General features: G+C 40.7%; 1 protein-coding gene across 2 annotated transcripts in view; it reads right to left on the minus strand.

Annotated features, from left to right (window-relative positions):
• Positions 1-993: 993 nt before the first annotated feature.
• Positions 994-19,471, minus strand: part of LOC146616016 (cytoplasmic protein NCK2-like) — a 39,842-nt gene continuing 21,364 nt past the window's right edge. For both annotated transcript variants that reach the window (XM_085374706.1, XM_085374707.1), the window contains 3 exons: positions 14,898-15,139; positions 4,595-5,370; positions 994-1,787 (listed from right to left, as the gene is read on the minus strand). In XM_085374706.1, the coding sequence (XP_085230832.1) occupies positions 1,593-1,787; positions 4,595-5,370; positions 14,898-15,123 (1,197 nt within the window). In that variant the 5' untranslated portion in view covers positions 15,124-15,139 and the 3' untranslated portion in view covers positions 994-1,592. The remainder of the gene's footprint in view (positions 1,788-4,594; positions 5,371-14,897; positions 15,140-19,471) is intronic.

Consider the following 19,471-nt stretch of genomic DNA (forward strand, 5'->3'; position numbering starts at 1 on the left):
AAACAATTATCTTTGATTTCACTTCTACCTGAAGTGTCACAAACTGTTTAGCTGGCCATGCTAAAGGCAGACAATCCGGATTTCAGGGTGGATTATTACTATTCATTTTACTTTTATAAAGACAACTTCGTTCAATTTTTCTTTTTTGCTAGATTCAAAGAGACCAGGCTTCAGACCTGTCATATGTTCAGTAAAACTGGACTACTCTCCAAGTCATTTTGTGATTCATTTGTTAATAAAAGAAAGATTTTGTGATTTGTAAAGGCAGTATATCATTTCCTAAATACTCTGAAACAGGGTCTCAGGTAATAACTTTACCATTTTTCCTTTTTAAAGACTTTTTTGGTATAATATCCCTTCCAAAGTTCTCATCGGTCAGATGTGAGAAGGTATTTTATTTCCATGGGCAGGCGCTGGAGCAGATCAAGTGGAATTACTCAGGTTAGCAGAAAAAAGCTTTTTATTATTCTTCAGTCAGTATCGTGAAATACTGGAGAACAGTAACATGTCCAGCGTGACACTATAAAGCATGAGCACAGAGTTATGAACGACTGACGTACTATGGCGAGTGCAGTGCAGCCCTGGAGCCAGTAGTAATGGGTACAAGGTGGCACATTTGGTTACACAAATAAAACATTTAAACTCTACAGGAAATCAGAAGTCTCCACTATTGCATTAGTGCTCCCACCTAGACTGCTTTTAGGAAGTGCTGTATCCAGATTTTAAGTACTACAAACTAACGATGGGGTCTGTGAAGATGGAAACAAGGAGGGATTTAAGTTAAACAAAAAAAAAGGAGAAATTTAAATGAGGAGAAAATGAGGAATGGTGAAAACTCTGAGACAAAGGGCAAAAGGCAAGAGAGTGATTCTGGTCACTTTGTGAAGTCACTGAATGAAGAAGCAACAGTTTAAACCTCCAGAGAGGAAATTAATTTAACTATTTTTTAAAAAGAGACAAAAAAAAGCATCAACTCTGTAACAAGCATTTCTTAAAAAGAAAAAAAAAAGTGAAGAAAAAACAATGGCCAGCGATTCGACAGGACAACACCAGAGTTAGGTCCCACAGAGGTCTGAGTTCTCTCTGAACTCTTAAATGTCTGTTCTCCTGTGTGGATTAAGAGCAATGGTGTAACTTACAATGTGCGTGCTAGTAAATGGACATTATGTATGACATCAGAAGGAGAGCTCAACACCCAACCAGGCTTCAGGCGTTCTGTTAGCAGCAGATTTGGTCACTGCAGTTTGCACATCTTAGATTGAGAGGCTGTTTTGTTTTTTCCTTTTTTCTCGTATTTAATTCTTTTGGCATGGTGTTGTAAATGAAGGATGCAGATATTTGCTGACACAGTGCTGGCTGTCTTCAGGTTAACGGCTCGGTTGGAGAGCTAGAGAAAGTTTCGCCTGCTCACTGCTAGGACAGATAAGACGCGGAGGTGCGAGAGAGGATCTAGACGTGGTACAGACGCCACAGCAAGAGGGTCCAGAGCTAAGGCTTGAGTTAAGACAGTCGGGGAGTGGCATTAGTGTTTGGTGTATGAGAGTGCATGTGTGTGTGTATGAGCATCCAGTGTAGGTGTGAGGGTGTGTAAATCACAGCAGTGCTTTGACCAGGTACAGCTTCTCCCCATGTTCGCTGGTGAAGATGGGAGCTTTCTTGTAATGCTCCACAAGTTCATCCATGGAGTTAAACCTGCGCTGGCCAATACAGTACACTCCGTCTGACAGCTGCACTTTAAAGTGCTTATTCTTACCCACCGCCTTCAGAGACACGGAGAAGTCACTGGGCTGAAAAACAAAAATGCAGACAGTTGTTACGGTTAGAAATGTGAGAGAATGACTGGGGGAAAAATGTGGAAATAAATTCAAAAGCAGACTGTGTTACAACCAGCAGGTGGCAGCATACGCCTAAACTTAAAGAGCTTGAACTACATTCATCCAACTGCAACATGTGAAATTCTGGTGTTCCGTGAGGAAAATAAATAAATAAAATGAATAATCCCATATACCATCCAACCCCACGTAGAAAGGTGTTTTAATGCATGTCATTGCTCTTCTTAGATGTTCAGTCCGTGCAGAGTTTTACTCTTAACGCTTCAATTTCCACTGCTGTAAGTGGGACGTTTTTTCTGAGGTTACCTAAAATCCGAATTTAAAGTGTGACCGCATGCAAGCTGTATTTATGACATCAAAAACGTACTGAAGAAATCTGAAACCCTGCGCCAAGACACAACCTAATCTTTTTTAGATGCACTTAAAATAAAAAAAAGAAGAAATTCACTTCATAACAGCTGACATCAGATGGCTGCAGTGCAATGACAGAGGTGATCTACAGCAACAAATAATATACAATTCAATTTAACAGTCACCGTGAATTGTCCTTTTCATTAAAAAGAAAAACTTTTTTTAATCTAATAAACTCTGTCCTGCATGGAATCTCCTTTATTCCTCATAACACAAAGATGCATTTCAAAGCGGTTGGTTTGTAACCATTTTCAGCCAGTAATGAAGCCACAAAGGCTTTTGCTCCAAACCAGATTTATGCCTTCCTTAATCAGCAGCTTTTCAGCCATGCTTGCATAACTGAAGATATTTCAAGACAAGCTTGTTAACAATATTATGTGGTGTAGGTACTTTATTAGGTTATACAATGTCACTGGACCACAAAAAATGGTGGTTATGGAGAGAGCACTGTGCAGGCTATGCCAGCATACACTCACTGGCAAATTCATGTTCAGGTGCTCGTCAATAAAAATATCTAATCAGCCAATCATATGGCAGCAATTTAATGCATTCAGGCATGTAGACGTGGTCAAGATGACTTCCTGAAGTTCAAATTGAAAACCAGAATGGGAAAGGAAGGTGACTAAACATTAGGGGTGGGGGAAAAAAATCGATACTGTGTAGTATCGTGATATTTTGTTTGCTAATAACGTATCGATACAGGGACAGCAGAAATCGATCTTTTGTTACAAAAAAGGTTTTTGTGCTCTGACTTCAGAGCATGTTGATCCTTTTTCTGAGCAAGAATCCTGACATTCCTTCACTGTCCAAATGTGTTTAACTTTTTTTTTGGCAGCAATAAACATGACAGTTTACTTATTTTAATTTAAGACATGTTCTATTTTAATTAAGTTTAAAACTTTTTTATTTAATGTAAAATTATATTTTGTTTTATTTTACTTTCAAATTCTTCAGTTGCTGAAGGGGCTGCATAGTTTTCATAAATTGCATAGTTCAGAATAGCTATAATTGTACCAGATGGTTGCATTCAGTTAAGTTGGACTAGACTGTAATACAAACTGTTCAGTTTGTCAACAATAATACTGACTGAAAAGAGAAAGACTGAGTGTGAGACTTTGATATTAGATAAAATGAATATTGATAAAGTTTACCTTTATGTACAGAATCTGAATATCACAAAATATTTTAAAAAATTGCAATAATATCGTATCGTGCGTTAAGTATTGTGATAATATCGTATCGTGGGATGTATGGTGATTCCCACCTCTAGTAAACATGTGACTGAACTGGCACTGTCATTGGCACCAGACAGGCTGGTCTGAGTATTTCAGAAACTGATGTTCTACTGGGATTTACTACATAGCCACCTCTGATGTTTACAGAGAATGGACTGAAAAGGAGAAAATATCTGCTAAGTGGCAGTTCTCTGTGTGAAAACGTCTTGTTGATTTCAGAGGTTAGAGGAGAAGTGCCAGACTGCTTGGAGCTGACAGGAAGAGAACATTAACTTGAATAACTACTTGTTAAAACTTAGGTGCGCAGAAGAGCATCTCTGTATCCACAGCACGTTGAACCTTGAAAGAGATGTACTACAGCAGCTGAAGACCACACAACTTTTGTATGTGGATGAAGAGTTTCGCATCATATGCAGCTAGCAAATCTGCAGCAGCTGTGTGATGCCATCACTTCAACATGGACCAAAATCTCTGAAGAATATTTCAACACCTTGTTGAATCTGTGCCAAGAAGATTTAAGATAGTTCTGAAGACAAAAGGGGGTCTAACGTGGTGTAACTAATGAAATGGCACATACTGGAGTGTAATTATTACGAGCTTCAGCAGCAACGCATCACTGAAAAAACTTGAGGATTTGACCAGAAGCCTTTTGTTGTTATTAGTGTAAGCAACAGCAAAGGGTATATTCTGTACAGATTTAACACAGTTCTACAAATTAAGCTTCTAAGTAGTTAAAAAGATGGATGAAGAAAAAAAAGAACACAACAATCCTTGCTAGAAGTAATTTTCACTGAGAGTGTAATTACTGTAGCAGTTTCTGGTTAAATATTTCTCCGACCAGCTGCTTCTGCTCTAAGCATGTGAATGTGAAAAATCATGTGATTGCTTATCAGGTTGCGTCTAATGTTTGTGTTAAATAGGACTGATTACTAAAAAGGTCAAGATTTCATATACATCATGTCTTTAAGCTTTTAAAATACTTAAACGCAGGTCCTGACATGGAGAAACATGCGGACTATATTTCCAAACTGCTCTTTTTTTTCTACCAGGATTCATCCTCAGTTTCTCCCAGTATCCAAAATACTACTCTATCATGACTTCACCCAAGTGACTCACCGATGACTCGCTGTCTCGTATGAGGAAGTCACCCTCTTCGCCTTTCTCGTTGAGTATGCACTCAGCCTGGTGTCTGGTGATGTTGCCGTAGTACCAGTCCCTGCCAGCGAACCTCCCTGAGCGTGCCGGTGCCAGGAGGCGGTTCTGTGGGGAGCTCGACGTAGAGGAGGGCGGGCCAGGCCGCTCGTCCAGCATCGCCACATAGTTTTTAGGTACCAGGCCCACCATGCCACGTGAGTTTTTACACCTCCACCACTCTGGGTCGTTCTCGGGCTTCTCCACCACTTCCATGACTTCTCCCTTCTCAAAGTTTAGCTCCTCCTCTGTCACAGAGCTGAAGGGGTAGAGAGTCTGAACCAGGTGAAGAACTCCCCCACGGCCACCTGTGCGCCCGTTTGCCAACAAAGTTCCTTGAGAAGCTTCGAGGTATCCCTGCGAGGAATCGCCCTCCCCTCTATCATCTGACCCTCCGAGCTCCTCTTGGACGTAATTGGAGGGAAACCAGCCTACCCGCCCCGCCTGATTGCCCCGCCACCAGCCGTCACTGCACTTCTCCATCACGATCACTCTGGAGCCTTTCACCAGGGTCAGCTCATCATCCCTCTCTGCTGTGTAGGCAAACTTAACTGTAGCAGGGATATTGAGGTCATAGATTCTCTCTGCTGCTCCTACCCCAACTCCTCCACCCCCACTGCCATTGGAGGGGTACTCTGTGTCTGAGCTTGGTGTTGGGGAAGCATCTCGGGCACTCGTCTTCCTCTTAGTTTTTCCTAAACCTGTGCACATAAACAGAAGAGTAACGTTACACAGATGGTAGCAAACACACAATTTTTTCCCCACATTTCTACCAGATTAGTCATATCATAATTTGGTCTCCGCAATACCCCACTTTTCTTACCAGGTCAACACCAATTGTGTCTGTCTGGTGCTAGTTAACAAATCTCATATGTCCCCATAGCTTGTCTTATACATGTCAGTTCAAATAACTGGATAGATCGCTCGTTCTACTCTGCATGTACTTTCCTGGTCAGACTTGTTCCAAATTGTTGACTATGCCACTTTCCAGTAAAGAGTCAACATGGCAGACTTCTCTCACTTGCGTCATACTTTCACTTCATTTGTACAAACGGTCCTCTCACATACACCTAGTTGGTTTAGTGTGTTTAACCATGTCTGCCCAGCTTAATAACCTAGTTAATCTGCAAAGGTGCAGAATCCATTCTGCATCCAAACTTGCATTTAGAGATAAAGATGTGATCATTTTTAGGATGAAAAGGCTTTTGTGAAGCATTGAATAGTTTAGTTTTAAAATTTTGCTGTTACAAATTCTAATAAAGAGCACAAAGGGCACCCAATGATAAGTGGGAAATGTTATAAACAGCTGAAAAGTAGGAACTTTTTCAAATAGTCATGGACATTACTTTACTACCAACATCTAATGTTCCAGGTTGTTGGAGAAAGTCTATGCCCCACAGCTCTCTGATATATTTCTACACTACCCTTATTAAGAGAGCCTTCAGCAGCTGCACGTGTGCTTCTACATGAAGCTGCACTCATCGCAGAGCAGGAGGATGCAGGGGACTAACAAACTGGGTCTGCCAGTACTCTCTATGGCGAGTGGCAGAGAGGAGCAGTACATTCAGCTGATCAAACAATAGATAAAGATGCATAGCAGTGCATGGAGGGGAGAAAAAAAGAAGAAAAAAAAATTGCTACATTCAAGCTTTCAGTCATTGTGATCTTTTTATATGAATAGTGCTGTGAAAGCTTGAAAGTCCGTTTATTCCATTCTCTGTAGAGATGATTCCATACTCAGGTCCAGGCTCTGAGGAGGCTTGGTACATTTTTACTCCACCAACAGCATGTTTGGGATCACTGTCATGCTGAAAAATGAAGTTGTTGCCAATCAGAAACATTATAGATGATATTGCACGGGGATCAAAATCTGATGGTACTTTTCTATTTTGACAAGATCCCGAAAACCACTGGCTGAAATGCAGCCTCAAACCATGACAGAGTCATGCCTGTAAAAACTCTGTTGTACATCTCTCCTGAACTCCTCTGTATACACGGATGATCATTTACACCAAAAATTTCAGATTCTTTCCAGTTCTTGTGAAATTTTGCAGTAGCAGTTTCAATTTATCTCAGTCTTTTATAGTTCCCAGCTGTCATTTCTTTTGTCCTGCACTTGTCCAGTTAAAAAAATAAATAAGTACACTCTGGAGATATGCCTAGTTTTGTGCTAAAGCTCTTTCAATTCAATTTTATTCGTACAGTGTCAAATCACAGAACAGTTGCCTCAAGGCACTTTGTAAAACTGCCGTCTTTGGCATTTTTCATATATTCAACTAAAGAAATGGGAATACATTATGTGTTTTTGTGACAGGGTGCTATTAACAGACCGCCTAAGGTAAAAATTAGTTCTTTGCTATACTATTATGACACAACAATGGTTCATCCCTTGAGGCAGGTGCCTTTTTCTGCTTCAGTGACTCATAGGTGAATGTTAAGTTGCTTAACCAAAACAGCAGCAAACTGCAAAACAGCAACAAAAAAAACATTCCTGTGAAAATGGTCAGGTACTAGGATTGGACTGAAAACGAACTAAAAAGCAGCCACTGTCCAAAAAACATTGAAAGACCTTCAGAAAGCCTGGAGACGCATTCCTCAAGACTACATTTAAAGTAGAATAAAATCTGGTTGCTTGGAAGCCACATAAAGAAATGAGGGGAGCTCAGGATTTTTGCACAGTAATGTAAACACTGCTGGAATGACGGCAGCCGTTGTTGTTAACATGTGGGTATGGTGATTTTTTCAAAGAGTGGCTACAAAAATGTATTTTTACAGAGCAGAGCAGCACCTTGGAAACAGCTGTTTTGACTGCTGCTTAACATGGGCCGTACTTCTGTTATTTAAAACTCCTTCAGCTATATGATAATACAAACATGGGTAAATGAGAACGGCTTTTCTGGGATTTCTCCTGTCGTAAAATAAAGTGTATATGAAATTAGATAGTAGCAGATGAGCCAACAGATGCAACTAACTGACAAAAAGGCTGATAATAAATTGCACCGAATCACAAAATTTGCAAAAATCTGTATTAAATCAGTCGTCAAGTCTTTCACTGAATTACAGTTTAGTAGTTCTGACGTTCATACATATGGGCCCCATATTGTACCAACACTAAACATATAGAGATATTTCTGTTGTTGTGGGGAAATGGCATCAAAAATGAACCAAAACTGCTGGAAGGATGAAGCTTCTTGATCATCTCACATTTTGTGGGTCTTCAGACTCACTGGAGGGATGTTCATAAGCAATCAAAAACTGAATTTTGCATAATATGTTCCCTTAATCTTGTAAGAAATAACTAAACACTAATCAGTTCTTGTATATGAGCAGTAATGAAAGTTGCAATAACCTGAAGTAGATAACTGGAAGTAAGCAATAGTCAGAATGGCCTCGGCTGCTAGGGGAAAGGAGGCAGTTACAGTCACAAGAAAACTAATTGAGGCTGCAAGTTGTACTCATGGGCTGTTTGAAGCATTACAAGTGCAAAAAATACTTTAGATACAGGATATGCTATGAGAAACCTCAGAGGTAAAGGGCAGAGTGATACTCGCGATATTAGAATTAAGAAAGAGCTACTCCTCCACTCACACCGAGCACCCCCGCTACTCATAAGGATTGAAATGAAAGCTCATTATCTGCTTGGTATTCTGACGACATCATCTACAGGCCGTGCGCACATCTATTTAAATCAAAAGGCTGAAAATAGTTGGTGCTGACAGGGAATGAAAACTGGAGCAGCCACCATGGGCTTGATAATGACAGGCATATCTAGGATCAAAGTCAACTCCTGTCTTACCTGTCTCTGACTTTTTCATTCATGTACTTTCAAAGAGAAGTATTTAAAAACGCGCGTGCATTTCAGTGAGACCTCAAGTTAAAGTCTCTGAGCTGAACATAACCAAGGAGATCTCCTCTTTTCTCAAATTCATGTTAAAATAATAATGATATGCCACACGGCTGACAACATTTATACCATTTACTTGACAGTTGAGGCTTGTGTCATATGCTCATGTGTGCCACTAATGAGTGAAGTGAGCATCTTGACAGCTAATCACCCATTTGTGCCACAGAGCAAGCTGAAATGTCACTGCTGAATAGAACATTTACATTGTTTTGAAAATTGCAGGGTTCACACAGAGTACCATGAAACTTGTTGGCAGAGAGAGGGAGGAGAGAAGAAGTGGAGTGAAGAGAGACAAGGGGTCCCTTGGCAGCTGTTCCACACACACACATACACAAAACATGCAGGAGACCAGGCACATCAGAGGCCACAGCTGACAAAAATGCAAAGAAGAGGGATGAGATAGGAATAACAAACAGATCATGTTTATGGATGGCATATATCTGATAGCTGTGTGTGTGTATGAGTGTATGGGGGAATATTCTGTATCCAGTGACTGCAATCCAACTACTAGACTCTTGGGCCCATTTCAGGTGAACCTTTACGGATAATTAAACACACAGACATACACACACCACCGAAGTAAAGACACCTGACTGCATGGGGGTGGGTGTGTGTGTGGGTGTGTGTGTGTGTGTGGGGGGGGGGTTACTTGTCAAAGAGGCTAAATCATCCTTTGGCAAGTTAACACTGATACGCGCTATAAAGTGGGAAATGAATTCTACAGTGTTTCTCCCTCGTTCAAGTACATATATGGACCGAAGCCAAAAACGGCTCAGCTGTTCAGTCTGTACCTCACTAGTGTAGCGCCCAGTCAAAGATGCCAGGGTTAATTTCTTTCCTAGCGGAAATGTTGCTTTTATGTTAAAAGCTGTGGTGGCAATCGACTAGAGTCTCATTCAAACATGCACTGCACCACCGTATTTCTATAGGCATCAAATGGTCTTTAACCTGACAGATCTCTAGTATAATCCCTGAGTAATCACTAACTGTGCCCATTTAAGAACACCAGCAACAATTGTCTAATTCAGAGCAAACGAGTGGGCATCATGTGTCCTCCCTCCTGTATGTTCTAACCAGGCAGCTTCTCCAACTAAACCAGAGTACTTCCAGTACCAAGAACCTGCCCGACTATACCCTGCTGAGCACCATGTGTGAGAAAGCCCAGTTGTGAACAATGTCTATCGACACTGTATAGATTTTTCTCTGTGTGTTTTGTAATAACAGCTCAGTGAACTAAAAAGTTGATTCTGGCAATGCTTGTTGCCACACACCAAGAACTCTTGAGCACATGCGTGAAAAACCGATCATGGTCAGGGGTCTCTATTAAGTCATTAGGAACATTAATGTACAAGTGACCTATAACTGAATGATGCACTCAGGTGCACATTTTTCCCCCCTAGTCATTTCCACTTCAAGGCACTGGCCTACTGGTTTGAGCAGCAGCAGGCTTTATTCTCTCCTCCCACACATTCACTCCCAAAGTTCACCTACCTCTTCATCTTCTGAAAGAAGACTCTATTTTCAAGCCCAGAGGACTTCAACTCAGAGGGAAGTGAGTTGATGAAAGCCTCAGTGTCTGCATGTTGCAGCATATTGCTTCACTCTATAACTTAGAGTTGAGGACAGTTGAGGGGAAAGTTACTGTAATAAATAAGTCCACAAAATCCAACATTGCCCAGCAGCAAGTCTGTGCAACAATCAAAAAGCAATACCTGGTCCTGGAGGAAAGTATTGGCACTGACTCATCGAGTGGTATGATATAGGAGTAGTTGAAGTGAATCACATGTGAGCAATGCGTGTGTGTGTGTTTTTTTATAGCAGCGTTGCTCTGTTGATATGAGTACCATGGGAAGCAGCTATGGACACCAGTATACCACTAGTGAGCCATGAGCCAAAACATATTCAGTATAGTTGCTGGTAATCTGACTCTGTTGTAGGGATGTGCAATATGACAAAAAATCTCATATCCCGATATAAGACATTTATTGTCCTGACAACGATATAAATCACAAAAATGTAACATTTTCTGTGAATTCTGTGAATCTCGGGCAACTCGACTTGCGTGAAGTGTTTCCAGCTGGGTGTCCTTTACCTGGAGTCCATGAATGAAACTATACATTTTTAGACATAAGTTGTAACGGCCACCATTTTCTTTCAACGTTTGAGTCTAAGGTTTATTGTTTAGCACCTGACGGCTCTTTTTTGCTTCTCATCCGTAAACTCTCTGCATACTCTTTCACGTGATTCGGTTTATTTTGAAAAGTCTCAAAAGGATCTTGAGCTTTATTGTGAAAGGTTTACGTGGGAAAACAAACAAGCGGACAGCGGAGCCACGTGATGGTTTTACCATCATTGTTGCTAACGACAACACGTAAAAACAGGCTCTTGTCCATCCGTAGTGTGGTTATATTAAATATAAGAGAAAGAGAGAACTTTAAGAAATTAATATAGCCACTACAGTGACAATCAAAACGATGAAAAAACATTGCTTAGTTTATTTCACAACACCACAAAACAAACGGTAGCGTAATAGGAAACGATAGACATTTTTATATCGTCATTCGATATATATCATTATATCGAACAGCCCTACTCTGTTGTGTTAAAAAAGATGGGTGAACAGAAGTTGCTAGAACCCAAGACCTAGAGGACTAATAAAGTGTGCTTGAAATGGCTGCACATTCTTTTGAAGCTTGTATAGTTTAAGCAGGACACAGGTCTATTTAACGTAGCACTGACAATGACCATGTTTATTAAAAAGTGAAGTGAAATGGGCCATGGGTATGCCGCTTTTTAACCTGAGACAGGAAGAAGTAGGGCTGCTCAATTAATCGAATTTTAATCACGATTACGATCTGGGCTTTCAACGATCATTAAAAATGACTGAGCCGATTATTAGCCCCTCCCTAATTTATCCGCGACACCTTAAAGGCCGGTCCGTGAAAATATTGTCGGGCATAAACCGTCCGTGGCGCAAAAAAGGTTGGAGACCGCTGATTAAGAGGACCCGAGGGAAGCCCGGAAAGCTAAGCAGAAGTTATTTGGAGAGTGACTGCCGTTGGTTGAAAAGAGAGTTTAAAAAAAAAAAAACTTCAGTGGTGTTGCACACTATTTTATATTATTTTTTAAAGTCATTGTTAACCCTTTAAAGCCGGTCAGAGCAGCACGCTCCGTTTTGCGTAACTATTTTTAAATCCCTGTAGAACCTGAACCGTGTAAGCTAGCGCAATAATTTGTTTTGCATATGAAACCGGAGGAGTTGTACTTACATCTGATGCCATCAGCTTGTCCTCGGTCACGGTTTCCTTCCACATATAGCTTTGCAAAAATTGCATAAAAAGCGCTTGCAGGAACAAAAACATAATATTCCAGAAACACGCTTTGCCGATCCATCAGCTGTTCGTAACACTTCCCACAGTGAAATGATGCACATGCTGTTTTCTTTGCAAATTTGCATCATAGGATTGTTTTTTGTTTTTCCTGCAGTATATAAAAATTGCTGTATCTCCAAAATAAAACTATGAAGACACTCAAAATAAATTTCCTGTGGTGGGAAACTATTTTTTGCAACTTTATTGTATTTAAAGTTTTGAGGGATAAGCCTCTTAAATTTCTCCAAGTAGAAATATATGTAAACAAAACAAAAGCGATTTTCAATTTTTTTTGTAGTTTATTGCACTTTTTTGCAATTTATGTAATTACTATGGACTTAATGCATACATATTATTAAAATATGGGCTATAACAGTTGTATTGATGTATAGCAACTTGAAATGCTCCCACAAATGGCACTACAGCATGTAAAAAAATAATATAAGCTCTGGTGGACTCGGTTCTATAGTAGGTCTTAAAGGGTTAAATAAATATCGTCAAATAATCGTGATCTCAATTTCAGTGAAAATAATCGTGATTATCATTTTTGCCATAATCGAGCAGCCTAGGAAGAAGTGTTTTGCACAGCTCCATATTCACCCACGCACCATCACTCACTGATCGCAGCAGTACAAACAAACAAACAAACAGACAACAACAATAACAACAACAAAAAAAACAGGTGGACGGAAATCAAATTTTTCAATATGTTGCACATTGAGTACTGGCCCAGTTTCAGGATTAAGTAGGACTTTAGCTGAATTCTTTCAGTCATTACTGTTTTTATTTCCTGGGAGAGCAAAGTGGGGCACAAGGCAGCACGCAGCCATTTAGAGTTCAATTTTGCCTCGAGTGATGTTGATGATACAGCCACATTAAAGCACAGAAAATGAAAAGGAAAAGCTGAAGATAACAATAATTATAGACTACCAACATGCTGCATAAACACAATGGACTGACTGAAGAGATGAAAAATAGAAGAAAAAGGCCAGGCTGCTGAGAGGATGAAATAATCAAGCTCCCAGCCAATCAGATTCTCCATTTCAGTGTGTAAGTTCCATTAGCGGCTGACCTCACCTATTGCTCATCACTTCATCATGACAGCGTACTCGCCTATTGAATTTTCTCTGGCTTTTAACACTAAAGAGCTACTAGCTGGAAGCACGCTACTTAGACTGAAATGGAACTAGGCCATAATGATGTAGTCGATATGTAACTTAGTCAGGGGACAGAGGTAATCCATCATTCTCGCACAACCATTAGGCGGTTGATTTCTCCACTAATTAAACCACTGATCATAGAAAAGCAGAGACCTACAGTGACGGAGAAAAGAGCTGATGGGAACAATACTGAGGTGGGGGAGTGAGTGAGGGGATGCTATTGTCTCTGTACACAGTGAACTCTTATGAGGGTGACAGTGGCAGGCTGTGCCACGCTAGCCCACATGAGGCTACAGAGTTTCCCCGAGGGCTGGTAGCCACAGAGCTGAGAGTAATCAGAGCATTAGGCTAGACTCCTTTTAGCTCTTTCTCTATTCTCCACTTCACTGTCCTCCCCTCAAATCAAAATATGGGTGCCTTTCAGGGCCACACAGTTACTATTTTTATTCCAGTTGCGCATCTTGATCATCCCCCCGTTAAAATTTAACAGCAGGCATTTCTATTTTTTCCCCTTCTCACCATATCAGTCTCTTCTTCACAAAAAAAGGTATGTCATACTAAAAGTGTCAAAACAGATGAATTTCAGTGTTGCTCTGCCTCCGGCTCTTTTCCTGCTACAAAAAAAACAAGAGCAGGCTTATTTCTTGATGTCGGCTGTTTACCAGGACACACCACAAATCTGTAAGCGATCGGCCATCTCATTTGTGAAGGCTATTTTTCTCGGTGGTCACCTCTGTGGCATTTGTACTCCGGGGGGCAACTTCTCTCCAATCATTTTGTCACCCTACTCCTAAAGTCCAAAAGAAATATGTAAAAATAACTTAGATATCAAGTATTCGACTAGCGCGTGTTCTAACAGGACCCCATTGTGAGACTATTTGTCTTGCTACGAGTTATAATAAATTAAACAAATACCAGGATGCCTGACAGCCATCACAGATCATATTTTGGAGCCGTAGCTGAAAGCTCAGAAATAGATTCCACTGTGCAGCCGCACTAAGGAGCTCACCGTTAATTTAGGAATGTCTCAAAATACCAACATGCGCTACTGTACAAAAAGTTAAAGTCAATGCTCTCCGGCACGTGTGAAAGCCCTGTGTGCCACATATTCAGTCTATGCCACTTTAAGCTGCTGTATTATGCATGAGGTCACATGTAAACTCTACTATATCTCTGTTGATGTCTTGATTGCAAGACAGGCAAGCACATAAAAGAATTACACTTATTTTTCTTTTAAAAGTCTGTCAAACTTGATGCTAACAGACAAACTTTGCTGTCTTTCATCCATATTGTTTTTATAATTGGCTATTACAAAGAAAACCTCTATTTTTGATCAGGGTGCTTAAATGGTGAATGTTAAATGTATTTAATTCATTTAGCCATACTATATTCTCTGCAATCCCTGTCACAGGCTGACAGCTATGGCAACATGTAATTTCTAATATATTCAAGTCACGAATGGGGACTGAGAGACAAGAGTGCTGACAGCTGAGAGCAATGGGCAACTCAACAAGATCCCTGCAGGGCACAGTAACAGCTCCCAGCAAGGGGGTAGACATGGTGAAGAAATCATTTTACTTTTTTTGAGAGAGAGAATTCAAGCAAACACAAGTGCACACACACAGACATCTGTTTAACACCGCATCTTATCTCCTCCACCACGGCGCACAGAGTATTGAAAAGAGGATGCAGAGATTTTCTGCTTTTACTGAGAATAATCTCCTGGCAGTAGCAACTTGTACACACAAGGCAACCTTTGACTTCTAAGCAGCGTGTGACTGAATTCCTCTTACCCAGAGTGTCTTTGATGTTCTTCACAAGTGAGCCCTTCTTCAGGCTGTTCTTGCGCTCGACGTAGTTTGATGGCACATATCCCGTTTGATTGGAGGCGTTGCGGACACGCCACCAGGTCTTCGAGTCGTCCAGGAGGAAGAGACGCTCATTTTTACGGATGTCAAGTTCCTGGTCCTGCTGGGCCGTGTAGTCCCACTTGGCTACAACAATCACCTCCTCTGTCATCTTTCATGGAGTCCTCCTGTGGGGGGGGGGGGGGGGGGGGGGGGGGGGGAGAGAAACCTGGAGTGAGCCAAGGACTAAAACTCTTTGCGAACTGCCATACAAATGGTGTACATCAGTATACACATTCACTTATGTGCTATTAGTAAGCACATAAGTTAATTATTATAAGGAAATACTGCTTCTGACTCATCACCTGACTCCAGCCATTAGGCAAGTTATATTTAATCTATGAATCACAACCATAAAGTTGTTATTTTGTTACTTATTAACCAGATTTGCTGTCCAACATTATTAACAATGACAATTACTAACAAAAGACTGCAAAAACATCTTTTACAAAATGTCAAAATATGTATTTTTCCCCCTAATGCAAAGGATAATTTAGAGGTGAGTTTATGTGAGGCTCTGCACTGCTGTGACACATAAGAAGTCATTACAAAAATAATCCATACTCATCCCTGCACAAAGTTATTAAACCGCTTATCCCAGCTCACACTGGGCATTATTCTGCATACACCCTGTACGGGGGTTCCAGTCTATCAGAAGGCTAGATTACGTAAGCAAGCTAAATATGACAATCTCATGTTTGTGAGTCATATTTAATCAAAATTTAAATAGATAATTCATTGGATGGAGACTAGAACAACTCTTCAAACTGCTAATGAAATTCTTACTGGCAAACTTTTTCTTTTTCAGGACAACGGTGCTAAAAACATCAACCCCTCAAAATAAATAAATAATAATTCTCAAAGGACTTCTTTGGTAGAAAACAACAAACACACAAAATCAATTTGTGTGCTCATTTTGAATTCACCCTCCTCAGCACGCACACACATCCACATTACTTTGCCTATTAGATTTTTCTGACAGACAGTGAGCAATTACATGCTCTACTTCACCAAGCTTTAGGTAAGGTCATTCGACGTGAGGCATTGACAAGGAATCACTTATGATGCAACCAAATTTGGGGGAAATCTGCACAGAGATATAAGGAATGTTTGATGGAATTTTTTACTCCAGTTTGTGAAAATCCACTCTGTGATAAAAGCCACCTCATGGTATGAGAACCATCTTAACAATCCAGTTTATATTTAGCTCTCTGCCAAGTAAGGAGTCTACAAGTGGAAGCTCGATTACTTCAAGACATGACTGACGAGAAATTAGTGGAGATTATAAGGAGCCTTTTGAAGATACGGATAAGTTAAATAATTGACAGTTGAAAGGGGTGTTATAAAGCTTTTTTGTCATCTATTGCCAAGCAACTTAATCAAATAAAACTGCCTGTTTGATATCTACAGTCTAATCTAATGTAAGGCTATCAGGGAGCTATTGTGAGGCACCGAATTACAGCAGTAACAAAGGTCAGGGTTCAAAACAGACAAGCACAAGCATGGGGAGCATATGTATGCATGTACATGGATTTGACACAAGGGAAACAATCAGCAGCACAGATTTATAATGCAGGGGGATTGTATATTCCCTTACGCCTATAATCATTTACATTTTAGTCTTTAATGAGAGGGCATAGCACAGATAAAGAACAACCACAAAAGAGATTTATGACTCATGAGAAGAGGAGCTGCACAAATTAGACCGTATAAAAAGATTCCATTACTGGTGGAACGATTGATATCTTCTGGGTAGGCTACATTTTATGAAATGCAAATGGAAGCACTCTAAAGCTCCGGCTGTTTTTTCAACCGGAGAGATTCAATTCTGCTTCAATTAGGCCACGACCGCAGAGACAGTGCAGCCGATACAGAATACATTCTTACAGTTACAGCCGAAAGCAGGGTTGTGTGTCACTGCACGACAGCATCTAATAGCCGCTTTCTGTCTCTGCAACAGAACAATAAAAACTGAAATGCAACAGTTTGAGCAGATGAAATCTGCACTCATGAATGTGTCTCTGCTTGTTGTCACTAAGGCTGTCAAACTGGATTTCTTCACGGGCTTGAGCACGGACAACAGAAGAAAGGAAAGGAGGAAGGTTGTGCAACGCTGTCATAGCTTAAGTTCACCCTAAGTTAAATTACTCAACTTTCCAGGAGGTGACAACTTTTAGTGCACTACAAAGAATTCAGTAGGAAAAAAAGAGACAGAAGGGACAGTTTGATTTTCAGGAAAAGCAGCAGCTGTGCTTCTTTGGAGAGGGCAGGAAACTGAAGTGAAAAGGCAGATTTATGACAAGATGAGGGACAGTGACGTCAACTCTTCTAGGAGACAGGAGGTATGTGAACGTGCTGTGGCCTTTATCTGCCCCAGGCTACAGCTTCTAGGCCGAGCTACTTCGGTTGCATGATTACACTAAACCCGAGGAAGTCTGATTGGTTATATGCTGTACAGTTGTCGCTTTTAAGATATTGTAAAGCACATAAGAAGTGTTCAACAGCAATAAATCTGGCCACACTTCTACACAAGAGTGGTTGTTACACTCACTCAGACCTTTGAGCTGAAAGTTGTTTTCACGCTTGTAGCGCAACTAAATTTGAACAAATCAAGTAAAAAGCAATTACACTGATTCCTAGATCTGAGCTCATTCGTGGTTATACTTTTGACAAACAAATTAACAGCTGCGAACATGCAACCAGCTCCTTCCCTCAACCGATTTGCTGTCATCACAAAATGTCAGTGTCACATATAATCCATTGTATAGACTCTAGAGCGTAACAGCAGGTCTTGCTGCACTTAACTGAACTTTATGTGCTTACTTTTTTCCACCCCACTGGTGTCACCCCAGCGAGTACTCATTAAGGAACAACTGATGATTATTAGATGAGACTGCAGTGACAAACAGGTAGAAAAAAAAAAAGCCACAGTACCGTCATGTTATGGGGGAGTGCAAAATGAGTCAGCCTTATGTATCTGTTGATATCAGCTTACTACAGAGAGTATTTGAGCAAAAACATAAGCGAATAGTAAGGCTAACCAAAATAATAAAACGAATCCAAACTAAGACAGTCTTAAATATCAGTATAAACTCCGTAACAATGACACACTGGCCTGATTAAAACATTAAAGACCCATTTGAAACTGTTAATCACATTCTTCATTAATCAAACCACATTTTAAATTGTAGGTATAACGTTGCACAGACATGATGCAATAGTGTGGAGATTGGGACTAAAGTTAGCCGTACTAACAGCTACAGCCTTCCTGCCTTGCAAGCTACCATCCAGATGTCTGTGCAGACACTGCTTAGGTCCTGGGGGGTTTTTTTTGAAGTTGTTGGAAAATACAAAACATACAAAGCACAACTGCTGAACAGCAGCAAAACAAAGTGGTTACACATTGCACCAGAGTAACTAAATAATATGTGACCATTTTCCCCCACCATCCTATCATGAGCACTGCACCACCTATCAACCATTAGGCCAATTTCTGTCTCTTTGCCATCCTTGCATCAGGCAGAGTGATGGCAATGCTGCTTCAAATAAAATCTGTCATCCTCCGTCAGCTATCACGTATGACACAGTGGCAGCTGTATCACAGCTCACTGTGATACCCACATCGCTCTTGCTGTTGCAATGAAATCCATCAAGGCAGTTAATACAGAAATCAGTCTGAATGCCTTTTTTGATACAGTGAACTGAGCTTAAAAACAGGATCTGCTAAAGAAAGAAAATTAGAAATAATTGCCATTTAATAGGATCAAATGACTTCCTTGGTATTATTAACAAACAAGACAGGTGGCTAAACAAAAAGGTCTCTCTCTGCATGAACGCACACAAATATACAGGAAAAGAAAATAAACCAATTTAGGCGAGTGTGAATTTGAAAGGGGGGGGGGGGGGGGGGGGGGGAGCCACACATTTGAGTGCTTCTCTCATAACCCCCCGTTATTCAGCTAAGAGAGTTATGAGAGAAAAGATGAGCAGCAGACTGCTGAGCTGGGCTTCACCAGCACTTCACAACTCCCTTCTAAGGGGGTGTTAGAGGCCCTTTCAAATGTGCACAAAGAGAGGGTGAAAGTAAAAGTGGATTATGAAAAAAGAGAGGATGTTTAAAGGGTGAAGAAGAAAAAAAAAAACATGTCTGGCAGAGCTTTCCGTGTTCAGCATTCAGGTCAAAGCTAGCCAAAATTCAGCCAATGGGAGAACACTTCCACCTCCCCCCTCCACTCCACACTGTTTGCAATAGTTGCTTCTCACAGGAAGGAGGACCGCTTTACTCCCTGCTGGCGATCAGTGTCGGAAGCATTTGGAGTGCACTGAACAGACTGAAACATGAGGAAGCCAGATTCACTGCTACAGCCACTCTGGACAAGGCTCTGCAATTTAACGAGGCCTAATGGTCCTCTTCACAGAACGATTCGTCTCCAGCAACATAACCATGCCAGAGCAGCATT

The sequence above is a fragment of the Diplotaxodon limnothrissa genome, linkage group LG16 (genome assembly GCF_057381915.1).
Source record: "Diplotaxodon limnothrissa isolate DT_005_m linkage group LG16, D_limnothrissa_male_GT1.1, whole genome shotgun sequence".
In the NCBI taxonomy this organism is placed as follows: Eukaryota; Metazoa; Chordata; class Actinopteri; order Cichliformes; family Cichlidae; genus Diplotaxodon; species Diplotaxodon limnothrissa.